The sequence below is a fragment of the Serinus canaria genome, chromosome Z, assembly GCF_022539315.1.
Source record: "Serinus canaria isolate serCan28SL12 chromosome Z, serCan2020, whole genome shotgun sequence".
Lineage (NCBI taxonomy): Eukaryota > Metazoa > Chordata > Aves > Passeriformes > Fringillidae > Serinus > Serinus canaria.
Window position 1 is genome coordinate 5,852,811 of NC_066343.1, and position 13,819 is coordinate 5,866,629.

Below are 13,819 nucleotides of genomic sequence, written 5' to 3' on the forward strand. Positions count from 1 at the left end.
AGAAAAATCCTTTGCATTCTATCCTGCCTTGTACAGACTGCATCTTCCTCAAGCGGAAGTGTTCAGAAAAGCTACTATGATTTCACATACCTTATTTATTTTCTCACAGCTTCTGCTGTAAAGTAGCACAGAACACTCCTTCTCAGGTGAGGCAAAACAAGAATAATCCCACCCACACATGATGAACTGAATATTTTTTAAGTACCTCACAATTACCCACACACAGGCTTTTTTCAACAGTTTATATTTTTTACATTGCATTCATCCCTGTGCTAGTTCTTTAATGCAACTCTACATGAGGACATTTTGTGATCTCAGCACAGCAAGCTAATAGGACATTATGAGAAGAAATCCATGCAAATCAGTATGTGTGCTCACCAAATTGCATCTGGGTACACCGGACACAAATTGAATGCCTTGACATCCTAGTATTAATCCAGTCACATTCAGCATAAAACTGATCATACACAGCAGAACAAACAGGTTAACCTGGAACACCAAAACAAAGTTAACTGCAGTGGGCACAGAAACTCAACTCAAGGAACCTATTACAGAGCAAAGCCCATTCACAAACTGAAGCTGGGAATGACTCTGCTTTTTCAAAACTGCCCATGACTTCAGTGCCCCAAGGTGTCTTAACCTATTCCCAAAATTCTCTGTCTTCTCTCTCCTTATTCTGGACTAGTTATGCAACTATTGAAAATATCAGTAGTAATAGTACAAGCAATTAAAGGTTTTGTTGGAGTGCAAAGTATGATCTGCAAGTTGCCCAACTTTCACTGTGTGTCATATTGTTCCACCAAGTTTAACTCTCAACACATTCAAAACAGTAAAGAAACTTGAAGAGGAAGAAACTTCTTAAACCAACATTCACTTTGTCCAGTTCCTGAATTACTCTGCAGCACAAATACATGAAAAGTATTTGTTCCAGTACAATAAAGATGGCAACACTTTAGAGACAAGCTCCATGATTTTATTTCCTCCTGGCTACTAAAACCAGAATATTTATAAATCAGATAATACTTTCAAATTTATAAACCACCAGAAATCGAGCAATGGCAAGAGCAATAAATACATTGAAAAAAGGACAAGCAAAAGCAGTGGACAAAATGATGTGTTGCTTTCACCTATGCCCTTACAATCTATGCTTACATGACTGTGGATATGGATTTTGGACATACGAAAGAACCATCCCTGTCTGTTTTCATACAGGCAAAAATATCCTGTACTTCAAGAAAAAGTTCTATGGATAAGACTACAACTTTAGAGACAAATAAAGGTAAGATTCCTCCTCAAGCATTCAATCCCACAAAGCAAGTATCAGATTCTTAACGTCCTAAAGCATCCTTTTTAATAACAATCTGCTCACTCAGGTTTCTTTGTAGCAAAATGGTCCAAATTAAAAAAGTAGGACATCACAAAAAACAGAGGAAGAGAAAGACACTATGAGGGATGTGAGTTCAGTCCTGCTCCAGACAGCTTTACAGAAGAGCCAGTAACAAGGACTTCCTAAACGTGCAAAGAACACCATGGCCTTCCAAATAAATTTACCTGATGTACCATGGTTAGCTACCTGGAATCTGAAGCAGAAAGAGGTAACAGCTGTTGTACAAATTATGTTCCCATTTCCTGAGGTTCAGGGAAATAATCCCCAATGAATGGACAAGAGCCAAAGAGCATTACTATGCAAAATAAATTCTTCAATTACAACATTACTAGTCATTACTATTACTACCATAACATGCTGTAAGGTAGATTTTAATCCCAAAAATCCCAATAATTGATGTAGCTATTAGTGAATCTCTGCAGAGGACTGGGACTACTTTGTGTTAGACACACTAAAACCAAAATAATTTATAAATTATTAAGAGGAAGAGTATTTTGTCCTAGCTTTGTACTAATCACAAAACCACAGATAAGAGGGGGTTAGTGCTAGAAAGCACTCTGATTGTCATTTTTTTCCCATACAAACATAGAATCTAATGATTTTTTAAAAATTACACTATGCTTAGCATGTAAATGAATGAAACCCATTCCTTATGTTTTTACCTAAATTATCTTTATTGTTCTTCTACCAAAAAACTACTTTGAGAAAAAAATTGGTACACGCAGGTATTTCATATAAAGAAAACTTTTCAACTGGGTTCCACACAGGGCACCGATAATTAGGAATTAGCCAGTATTGTAAGTGAAACAGAAGCTGTTTCAACATGCAATATATTTATAGCACAAGTCCCATTAAATTATATTAAGGAAAACAAGAGGTGTATTTGTCCTTTTCCAGCTGATGACAAATGGAGAAAAGAAGTTACGTGGCTAAAGTAAAGAAAGATTTTAAAAAAACACAATGAGCTAGCAAACTCACATTTAAGTTGTCTCCTGTGGTACAGAAACTGCAATGGAAACAATTCCATCTATAGCTATATAAAAAGTTACAGTTAACATCAAGACCTCCAATCCAAAATTTTGAAAAACAAACAAAATCATTAATATTTTTCTAAAGGAATGTCAGAAATCAAAGAACAAAGAGGAAGGGAAGGAGCATTATCATAAATATGTGAAACAAGGATACTTTCTGCATTTATGTTCTAATAAAGTCTACCATGCGCAAATATAATCTTGATCTGTTTTTTTATTATAGGTATATTTTTGACTGAATAATCCAATATTCAGAAAATCTGGCCAAATGAGCAGAAGATAAGAATAATTCCTCCATCTTTAATCTAAAATACTACCATGATCTGAACCATAACCACAAAATACTCTACCACTCATCTTGACAGTTGACAAGACAATGTACTTGACTGTCTAGAGAAAAAAAGTCTTTTTTCTTTCTGCTCCATCACTGGTCAGCATTTGTACACAGTAACCGAGATTGGAAGGGATCTCTTGAGACCATTTAAATCTACTCTCCTATTCAAGCAGGTGTCACAACAAGGGACCTGGAAGCATAAGATCCCTTCCAACACAGAACATTCTATGATGCTATGACCTATGGCAAGCTGTTGAATATAATGTCCAGTTAGTTTTGACTATCTTTACATGTAACCTACACCAGTTTTTAACCATCATAACAGTAAAAAAGTTGCCTTCCACGTTCAGATGGAGTTTCCTATTTTCTCAGCTCTGCTCATTGTCCTGGCAGTGAGCACTACTGAGAAAGGTTCAGCTCTCTATTCTTTGTTCCTTCCCATCAGCTATTAATGGAGATGCAGGAGATTTCCACTGAGCCTCCTCTTCTCCAGGCTGAACAGCCACAGCCTTCTCACCTCTCCAGGTGTTGGAAGTATCACATCCCTTGATCTATTGGCAAGTCCCTGCCTAATCCAGCCCAGGACACCCGTCGTCTTCTCTGCCACAAGAGCACTTTGCTGTCTTAGGGGACAGCTTGTTGTCCACCCGGATGCCCAGGTTTTTTTTTTTTTTGTAGAGCTGCTTTCCACCATGTTGTTCCCTCCTGTGTGATAGAATAATTTCCCTGCACAGGCAGGACTTTGTATTCCCCATTGCTGAACTTCAAGAGATTCCTTTCAATGCAATCTTCAGCCTGTCCAGGTCATTCTGAATGGCAATACTCAGTGTATCAGCCATTCCTCCCAGTCTGGCATCGCCTGTGCTCACAGTGCAGTTAGATCCACTGTGCAGAGCACTCACTTCAGTGGTACTGGCCCCACAGTTTCCACCCCTCAGGCTCACCCCTGGTCCTTGGCTGGCTTGGCTTTCACCACTGATCACAACCCTCTGTGCCCACAGTATTCAGTCACTCACTGTCCAATCTAACATGTACTCTGTCAGCTTATTTAGTTACTTATATTCTCCTGCAGACACAAATTTAAACATATACCCACCTACAAGTAAAAACAGAAGTTACACTTTATCCCAGTGACGGAAGATCCTACCCAGGGGAGAGAAGATCTTTTCAATTTAGAAAAAAAAATAGAGAAAGGCAAACATGGTATTTCAAAAACCGAAACAGATGTAACTGGAGTTGACTGCAGTTATAAAACCGGAAACAACTCAAAACTATGGCCTTAGTTTGGTTCACAGTTTCATCTTCAGACCATTATATACACATGGACTGTGAACAGCTGCAGAAAGCCATGAGGAACCTTCATGTGAATTAAACTACATGAAAATGAAGTGTATTCTATTCATATTTGCTAAGGTCTTGCACATATGATCTTTTTTTCAGGTAAAAAGTATCATCATGCTTTTTGAGGACTCCAAGGAAAAATAAATTTGCATAGTAAAGCTCTGACACTATCTTTCATTCTGAATGGGGAAGCTCCTTTTTGTCCTGCTGCTGCTGCTGCTGCCATTGAAGCAAGTATCTAATGCCAGAGAGGAACTGCTTTCACTTGAACTTGCAGGTGCAGGACTGATGCCCAAGCAGGCATTTAAATGAAAGAAAAAACAGTTACTTCAGCAACTCTTATATCAGTTTACAGCCTACATATATTCTTTATAAACATCCTGTAGAAAAGAGTACATCCATTTATTAATTGTCCACATGCACAGCAGCAATAGCAATAATTAAAACTCATAGGACCTTATTAGATTTCTGTCAGTTGTGAGAGCTATTCGTTGTACCATATGGGGAAACCCACAATACAACTGTGAACAAAGGAAAGCCCCACAAGAAAAGAGAAATTAATTCATTTAATAAAAAGTCACATATTTTAAATGCCACACTAAAACACCCCATGTATGAGAGAAAAGCTTTTTCAGCATATAAATGGCTATAAGCTTCTAATGGCTTTTCATAATCTCACACTTAAAAGCGTATCTCTCTTTGCTTATACTGATTTTAAAACCTTTGCATAATTACTACTTATTGACTTAATGCTGGAGTCTAGCGTGTGAGCAAAGAGGTTAATACAGAACTATTTTACTTCTAAAATCCAGGGAAAAAAGATACTACTACAATAGTTCTCACAAGTCAAATGACTGCTTGTCATAAAGCACATGCCTAGGGAGAGACTGGTTTTCAGGGTTAAGGACATGATATGGAGCTTCTGTTCACAGTTCACTGTCACTAGCAGAGCTAAAATTTAAGAACATTACCTGAATGGAGTATCTTGATCTATACATTAAATTTTAGTTGAATTCGTGAAAATCTGTCAAGGTGCAGATATAATAGTAGTAGTCAGCCCTAAGAAATCTTTATTCAAAGATTGGATTTTATGTCTGGAACAGATTTTTCTTTGGGTAAAAATTTTCAATTAAATACAAGGTTTACCACAAATAAATTCTTCAAAAATTTCCAGATTATAAATAAAGCCTGAATTCCATAAACTTTTCTGTTTTAAAAGTAAGATCTGTAAATATTTGTCATTAACCAAAGATATTAACACGTTTAAATTAAAAGTGTTTCAAATAAAAATTTCAAATCCTTATGTGACCACACTGTAAAACATCTGAAGAATCCAGACTGAGTGACTCATGCTGGATGTGCAACACTGACTTTTCTGTCAAACCCCTCAAAGCTTCACATGAAAATAATGGCATGTATGAACACAAAAGCTACCATGCTAGCAAACAACATTAAGCATGCAGTACTTGACACAGCTGAAAGAGAGTCACATCCAACCAGCTTGCATGTGTTCTGCTGACTTCTTGATCCCATTCATTTGGCAGGTACCAAACTGCTCCCCAGTACTTGAAGCTGCAGCAGTTAAACTGCACAGCACAAAAGGCTAGAGTCTTGTTGGATGCTGGCACTCCTCTCCCTTTCACTGGATCACAGATAAGTCTCGTCTTTAGCAGAAGAACTCAAGTACCAAGCAGACACCAGAGAGGTGCTTAACTTGAAGTCTTTGTTACAGATGGAGAAAAAAACCCCAAACCAGAAACAAGCACAGTCAGAGAGTCACCTAAAAAGCACTCTACAGGGTTGTTACTAATTTGGCATGACTAAAAGAAAAGAATGCTTCACAAGCTAAGGACTTCTGCATTCAGCAAAGCATTTATGGCTCCTGGCAACTCCTGGGAATGCAACATAAAGTCAAATCAGTCTAATCTGGCATACAAGTAAGGACAGACACTATAGCAGCTAGCATGACCTGTCAAAGACATGAACTGCCTTCAAAACATACACAATCAAACTAACAATGAAGAACTGATGTACTCACTGAAAGAATTTAATTTCTTTCAGGTTAAACTAAGATTTAAAGCTGTGTGAAAGGAAGGAGCTTAGGAGTGGAGATTCTATGCATGGAGGAAGGAACACTGAGGAAGAGTGGAGATTCTATGCATGGAGGAAGGAACACTGAGGAAGACTGAGCCCAGAACAGTTCAGAGTCAATACCCAAGTAACTTGGAGGGGTATGTAGTGGTGAGTTTCCCTTTCCACATTAATACATTTGGACAGTACTAAAGAAGAAGAAACACAGGATGATTAACATTTCTAAGATTATTGAGTCCAGTGTTAACTCAGCATTACCTCAAAGAAAAATCAGCTTCCAAGCACAAGCATTACAAGCTGACTTCCAAAACTGATTGACACTTGATATCAACAACCAGAATGGAAATTCCTCAAAAAACCAAGGAAGGACTGAAACCAGACTTCTCAGCAGATGTACTGCTCAAGGGTAGGCCTTCCTTGCAAAAATGTCTTTCAAAATGTATGACTTAATTTTGCCTTGCAGAACCCTCTCTCTCAGATACATTATTTATCTAGTATCATCCCACACTGTTAATACAGCTGTAAAACAGCGTGGATGGCAAAACCCAAATATGGCTCTCCATTTTATTTACTAACAGGTCTCATCACAGCCATCCCTCTTCACAGCTGTTTTTTCACAGAAGGTGTGCTACTGAAAGTCCACTACATCTGTAACCAATGTGTTTTCCTTCCTTTCTCCCCTCCAAAGAAGAACACAAGTAGCTGAAACACCACAGACCATCCCCAGTTCCTTTCTCACAGCACGGCAGCCCAGTGCTTTCTGCAAGCATCAGCAGCACCAGAATCTTGCCATCACAGAAAAAAAAAAACCAAAAACCAACTACAGTCTGGTTATTTTCTCCATTGCCAAGGCCTTGGATTGAAGTGGTAGCCATGGACAGCCTGACCCTTCACAAAAACCCAAACACAGATAGTGAGAAACCATCACTGGGAGTTCTAAGGCTTTACATAAGGAGTTGTAAAAGGGGGACAGTCACAACTGAAAAAATAAAAATGTTTTAGTTCCGAATGAGTTTTCTAGTCTTGCTTATGAAATTCATAGTTTTAAGTCATGATTATATAATGATTCTCATTGCTGAGACACTTAGGAAGCTTGCTTTTACAATTTGTGTAATAGTGCATCTTCATAACTCCCTAGAGAAAACATTCAAGTTAGTAGGGGGTAGACATAATAGATATTTAGCCCAGCATAAATATGCTCACAGAAACTAACAATCTGTCCTTGAAAGACTGCAGCTAGTTTAAGGCATTATTTCCTTACCCTCAAGAAGAGTTTAATGCTTGTTTCTTTTTATTTTCCCACATAGAATAGAATATTTCAGTTGGAAGGGACCTACAGCAATCATCTAGTTCAACTGCCTGACCACTTCAGGGCCCACCAAAAATCAAAGCACAGTATTAAGTGCCTTGTCCAAAATGCCTCTGGAATACTGACACCTTGGGGCATCAAACACATCTCTAGGAGTCTGTTCCAGGGTTTCACTGCTATTTTAGCAGAAATGCTTCCCAGTATCAAGGCTAATCTCATCTGGCTATCAAAAATCAAACCTCTATAGAATACACATACAAATAAGAAAAAACACAAGAACAGTTTCATAGAATCGCAGAATAACTGTGGCTGTAAGAGAGCAGAGGAAGACACCTGTGTTATCTCCTGCTCAAAAGTAGGGTCAGCTATGAAATCATGGCAGGCTGCTCAGAGCTTTTATCAATTTCACATCAAAAACTTTCCTGCTGCATAATATCCCAAGGCAATCTCCTTCAGCATGTGACCTAAAGATATCCTAAAGATAATTTGAAATAAAAGAAGGGATCAAGAAGAATTAGTGTTTTCTCCTTAAGTAAAACTAGGAAAGTAAAATAAGGTTTATACACAGGAGAATATTAAAGAGTGAAAGAGCAACAACATGCTATAGAAACAGCACAGAACACAGGCAGTATTAACACAGGAGTACTGCGCAAGCCTTAGGCAGTTTGAGACTGACAGCATGTACATTTATCTTGATGAAAATATGTGATTCCAGATTGGGAGTCTCTAACAGTGGGCTCCTCTCTATATCCACAAAACTCCTAAAAAACTTGCCCATGTTAACCAACGCACACTGAGAAATAACAATGGATGTCAGGGGTGCTAGCTGAACATGAGCCAGCAGCATTCCCAGGTGGCCAAGGCGGTCAGTGGCATCCTGGGCTGTGTCCAGAGCAGCGTGGGCAGCAGGACGAGGGCAGCGACCGCGCCCCGGCCCCGGCACTGGGGAGGCCTCGCGGCCTCAAGGCCGTGCTCAGCTCTGGGCCCCTCACTTCTAAAGGGACACCGAGGGGCTGGGGCCTGCCAGCCAAGGGCAGCGAGGCTCCTGAAAGGACTGGAGAACATCTCTCGTGAGGGACAGCTGAGGGGCTGGGGGGTTTAGTCCCAGGGAGAGGAGGCTCAGGGGGACCTCGCTGCTTTTTGCAGCTCCCTGTAAGGAGGCTGAGGTGAGCCGGGGCCTGAATCCGCTGCAGCGCCTGCAGGGAGAGGGCAAGAGGGAGCGGCCTCAGGCTGAGACAAGGGAGAGTCAGATCAGACACTAGGAAAAGCTTTTTTGCTGTTAGGGTAGCCATGCTTTGGAACAGGATGCACCAGGGAGGTGGTGGAGTCACCATCCCTGGAGGTGTTCAAGAGGCATCTGGACCTGGCACTGGCTGATGTAGTTTAGGGATTTGGGGCAGTGCTGGGTTGACAGCTGGACTTGACGATCACAAATCTCTCTTCTAACCTTGGTGAATCTATGATTCTATCCACAGCTTGCACATCTAATCCTTGGTACTCCTCACTGATACCCATGTGGATTCCAAAAGAGTGCTGCAGAAAAATTAAACAACTGCCTTGGCCTGAAAAAAGTCTTCAGAAGTGTCAGTAAGAAAAAATATTCCAAGCAAGTAAACAAAAATAAATAAAACAAAACAAAACAAAATCAATCAACCAAATTAAAAAACTCCCTAAACTCACACACAAACGAAAGTCATTCCGCAACTCCTTTTCAAATCCCAACTCGGAGACATTAAGAGCTACAGAGCTTCAGATTTCACTTACATGTGGAAGCAGCTTACACACCCTGCACATCAATCTGCTTCTCTCACAGCAATGCAATGCCAACTGTATATGAAACTAGCACTGGATCCTGCTGTAAGGTGTTAAATTAGCTCTCAAACCCACTGGCAAAAACTAAAACACTACAACTAAGCTAGGATTTAAAGCCATCTCCTTCATTTCACTTTAAGCTGCGCTACCTTGGAGAACTAAATTACTTATTCTAAGACAGTATTTTCTTATACATAAAAAACCATAATATGTGCACTTTAAATAACAATTCTTCCAGACATGGTCCACTCTTGCCCTTACAGGGGACTTCATCCATGCAGGAATGAATATGGCCTTGAACAGTCTTTGACTACTCTTTAAATAATTATGATTCTGCAATTTGAAAAGAAAGACTCATCATTATTTTTTTGAAAGAAGAAAAGGGTGGGGTTTTTTTTTACCAACAATTATTAAATTAGGCTCTTTTTTTTTTTATAATGTCCTTACAAAGTCTAATCCATACTTACCAAAAGCCGCATTGGCTTCTTCCATGTTGTTAACCCTAAGATTCCACATAAGATTGCCTACAACATAAAAAAATGTAGCGTCACCAAGAAGCAAAGAACTGTTCACAAAATGGTATTTACACTGTTTTTATTAGTGTACTTTGGAACACTACAGCAATGCTGGGAAGATACTAAGATGCACTTTAAAGCAGAGGATACCTATGCTGAATAAGTTCTTTGCTCCTAAGAGCACCCTGCGAAATAATAACCAAATTAAATCTGCTAGTTTCTTACTTTTCCCTCCCAGAACACATGCATGGGGAGAAGTAGTATGTCATCAATTCTGAACTCCACATTTGCCTTAAATAACTGCTTTCAGCCAGTTAAGTATTTGTTCTCTGCAACATGGCTAGGCAAATCTAAAATTGTCCATTTCCTCCCCTCTCTCCATTACCATCTCAGCACTTAAGTGCCTACTTCCTTCTTCCCTTTTGCTGACTTCTGACCATTCTAGGTAGCTGAATCCCAGAGCATGAACCCTACCAAAATCAATAAGGAGCACCAGCACTACCTCTCTGAAAAGTTTTGCTACGTAATCAGATGAATCCCAGTATCAGCATGAGGACAGAAGTTAAAATAAAAGCACATTCTTCTGCAACAGCAGTTTTTAGATTAAACTTGCTAAATCACAGAACTGAACTTTATGATTCTTTCTTTACCTTACAGGACCAAACAATTAAGAAATGATAAAGAATTGCTGTAGAACTGAAACAAACAGCCTACCCGAATACTCTCTCACATAAGAATAGGAACTCTATAAAGAAAGGCAAATAAGTTTCTCAGCAGGTCCCCTAAGTCAGCAGCTATACTTTTAACTCTATGGACGTTGTGACTAAGCCAACCAAGCTCCTACCCCAAAAAGAAACAGGAAGACTGGAACAAGCAGGAAGTCATCCAACAGTATTTTTAATAAATCCCTTCTGTAACTTCATTCACTTGACATGATCAATTTAATCTAGCGTAACACACATATATGACTTGGCCAAAACACCTACTGATATCATCACTGGTGTTGCAAAACCACATACATAACTGCAGTTTCATAACAAAGTATTTTTTGAATTCTCTGACAGCAAAATGGACACATGATTTTATAACAAAGCACATCAATACTGACATAATTCTTTTCCTTAATGACACCAAATTTATTTCATTACATCTGTTAAAGATAAGAAATTCTCAGAATTTTCCTGACATGCCCCTCACAAGTCAGCATGTAGCATCCATAACGAAAAGAAAACCAAATAAAAGCACCCAACAGACACATCAGTCACCTTTTAATGGCATCTGCTTTTCCAGGTTGCTTCGGGGCTAAAATTTTCACATATATTTTCACACCCAAACAGTATTTCAGTAACTTTTTTGAGTGTACTATTGTTTCAGAAATAGAATTTTAAAAACCCCAAACAAAATCACACCCTTCTTGATTGTTAAAAATACTGAATACCTCTATCTTACACATGCGATTTTAAAACTTTTTAAAAGCACAAGCATGTTCTGTGTGCAGACTTCAAGGAAAGTCCATTGGTTACATAAACTTCTTTTAACCTAGAGTTAGAATAAAAAAAAACAACAACAAAACAAAACAAAAAAAAAAACCAAAAAAAAAACCAAAAAAGCCTCAAAAAGGATGAAAGATAACGAGAGAGATACCAAACAGACATTTGGATGGGCTGGATTTCCCTCACCCCCAAGGACTGTGTACATTCAGGGATGAACACTGCATTATACAGATAAACAGGAACTACTCAATCCCAAACTACTGCACTGAGCACATTTTTACAGGTGGTGAACAGCACGGCAATTTAATTTAAATGTTTAAAGCGAGGGATAAGCTGATACTGTTCACACAGGCAGCAGGAGCTGAGTGTGCATCCCAGTACATGACTTTCTGACTGCTGGAGGGCCCAAACACTCTGCTGCACTTACTGTGCTTACTTCTGCCTAGCTTCTGCAAATAAATTCTTGTATATATTCCATATTTATAAAGCTGTGGTTTAAAGCAGGGCCCAACAGGAGATGGAATAACTTCTTTCAGTACTCCTTCCAAAACTGTGCTAAGTACATCCATTTTTTCCCCAGGAACATTGCTGATTTATCTGTGCATTATGCCTACGATCAAAGGCACAAAACACAAACATGCAACATCTACACACTCAACAGTTTTTGAAAATCCTGCGTCTGATAGCGCAAAATAACGGAGTACTTTTTTTTTTCACCAAAAATGCACGTCAGGAAATAAATCCCCTATTCGCTTGTCTCGACTTTTGTAACTCAGATGGGGCCCTGCAGACAACCTACAAAGCTGGCAGCAAAGAGCCGTTACCCCGTTACCCGGAGGCTCTTTCCGGGAGCGGGTCGCGGAGGAGCGGGATCACGCATCCCTCGGGACAGCCAGCCCCGCAGGTGCCGAGCACGCACGGCCGGACCCCAGCATGGCGTGTCCCGGCCCGCGGCCGCCACTTACCGAGGAGCCGGCCCAGAGGGGACACGCGTTCTTCACCTGCGGGGCGCTGCTCAGCGACAGCGCCCCGAAGCACAGAGCCACCAGGGCGCAGCCCAGGCCGGTCTGCAGCAGCCCCAGCCCGAGCAGCGAGCGGAACAGCAGCAGGGGGCACGGGCGGCACGGGCGGTGGCGGCGCGGCGCGCCCGGGCGGAGGGGCCCTGCCTGGGGCAGCGGGACGAGTCCCGGGAAAGGGCAGCAGGACCCCGGCAGCACCATCGCCGACGCCAAGGAGGTCCTGGCGGCGGCTCCCGGCGGGTGACCGCTGCGGACGGCGGGCCGGGCCGGGCGGGGCCGCCCCACCGCCGCCCCCGTGCCAGCCCCCTCGGGCGCCGACTTCCTGCGGCGCTACCGCCGCCTCGCCTCCCGTGCAGGCTCCGCTCCGCTTCCCTGCGGGGAACACCGGCCCTGGTAGCGCCCTTAGCGCCAGGCGGGGCCGGGGCCACCCTAGCAGCCAGCGCCGAGCCCAGCGCAAGGTGCTTCGCCGGAGCTCGGACGCCGTCCTCGACTCTCCCGGACTCTGAGCCATCCTTCCCGTCCCGGGTCTTCCCGCTGATGCTGCTGCAGCCGTTTTGGAGCAGCTTTGGTGGGGTTTACCCTTCCTCTTGTTCCTGTGCTCCCTCCCTTGCCCTGCTCCTTTGCCCTTTTATCCCTGGTCACTGTTGCTACCGAGCACTATGCGTAAAGTTTTAAAATAACTCTTTACTGGGAGGAGGGTGCGGGACGCCATTGGATTGCATTTCTCGTCGTTGGCGCCCAGCCCGACGGGAGGACGAGGTTTGCCAGACAGCACGGCGTGTGTCTTGTATTTGCATGAGCGTGCCTGGGTGCTTGCCGATGCCATATTGTCTGAGACAGTGGCAGAGGAATCTTCCTTCACCCGGCGGTTTTCATACCTTTCCTCTCTCCCTGTTCCCTACCCACTCTCCCTCGGTACTCTTCCTCCTTCTTTTTCCTGGAAAATTTTGCCGTTACCGTGGTGTGTCCTTCTCCACTTGATGCATTCCAAAGAAGGAAGCTCTGGAATTTATTTCAACTGTGTGTTCTACTCTCCTGCTCAGCTGAAGCAATTTTACACCTGTTTGGCTTGTCTGAATATGGCTTCAAGAAATATGAAAAATATAGCTTTTGGTACTTCAGGAAAATAAGACATGTTGAAAAAGAGCATTGGCTTAGATAACAGCCATTGCTCCTTTTCAGAGAAAGGTGCAGAAGTGACTTTTGGAGTTGCACTCTTATTGCATTTGTTTGTTTGTTTGTTTGTTTGTTTGTTTGTTTGTTTGTTTGTTGGTTTTAAACAAAAATGTTCAGTATTTAGAGTGCTCCTTGCTAAGAAAAAAAAAATCAGAGAATCATAGAATGTCCTGAGTTGGAAGGACCCTCAAGGATCATTGAGTCTAACTCCTGGCCTTCCACAGGACATATGTAACAGTCACACCTTGTGCTCAAACATATTGTCCAAATGCTCCTTGAACTCTGTCAAGCTTGGTGCTGTGACACTTCTC

General features: G+C 41.5%; 1 protein-coding gene across 4 annotated transcripts in view; it reads right to left on the reverse strand.

The window, feature by feature from the left end:
- Nucleotides 1–13,314, reverse strand: part of ENTREP1 (endosomal transmembrane epsin interactor 1) — a 28,964-nt gene extending 15,650 nt beyond the window's left edge. Inside the window, exons 1-3 of one of the 4 annotated variants that reach the window (XM_050987289.1) lie at nucleotides 12,279–13,314; nucleotides 9,773–9,829; nucleotides 379–489 (exon numbers count right to left, since the gene is read on the reverse strand). In XM_050987289.1, the coding sequence (XP_050843246.1) occupies nucleotides 379–489; nucleotides 9,773–9,829; nucleotides 12,279–12,533 (423 nt within the window). In that variant the 5' untranslated portion in view covers nucleotides 12,534–13,314. The remainder of the gene's footprint in view (nucleotides 1–378; nucleotides 490–9,772; nucleotides 9,830–12,278) is intronic. The other 3 variants (XM_050987290.1, XM_050987288.1, XM_050987291.1) reach the window with 3 other exon arrangements.
- Nucleotides 13,315–13,819: the final 505 nt, after the last annotated feature.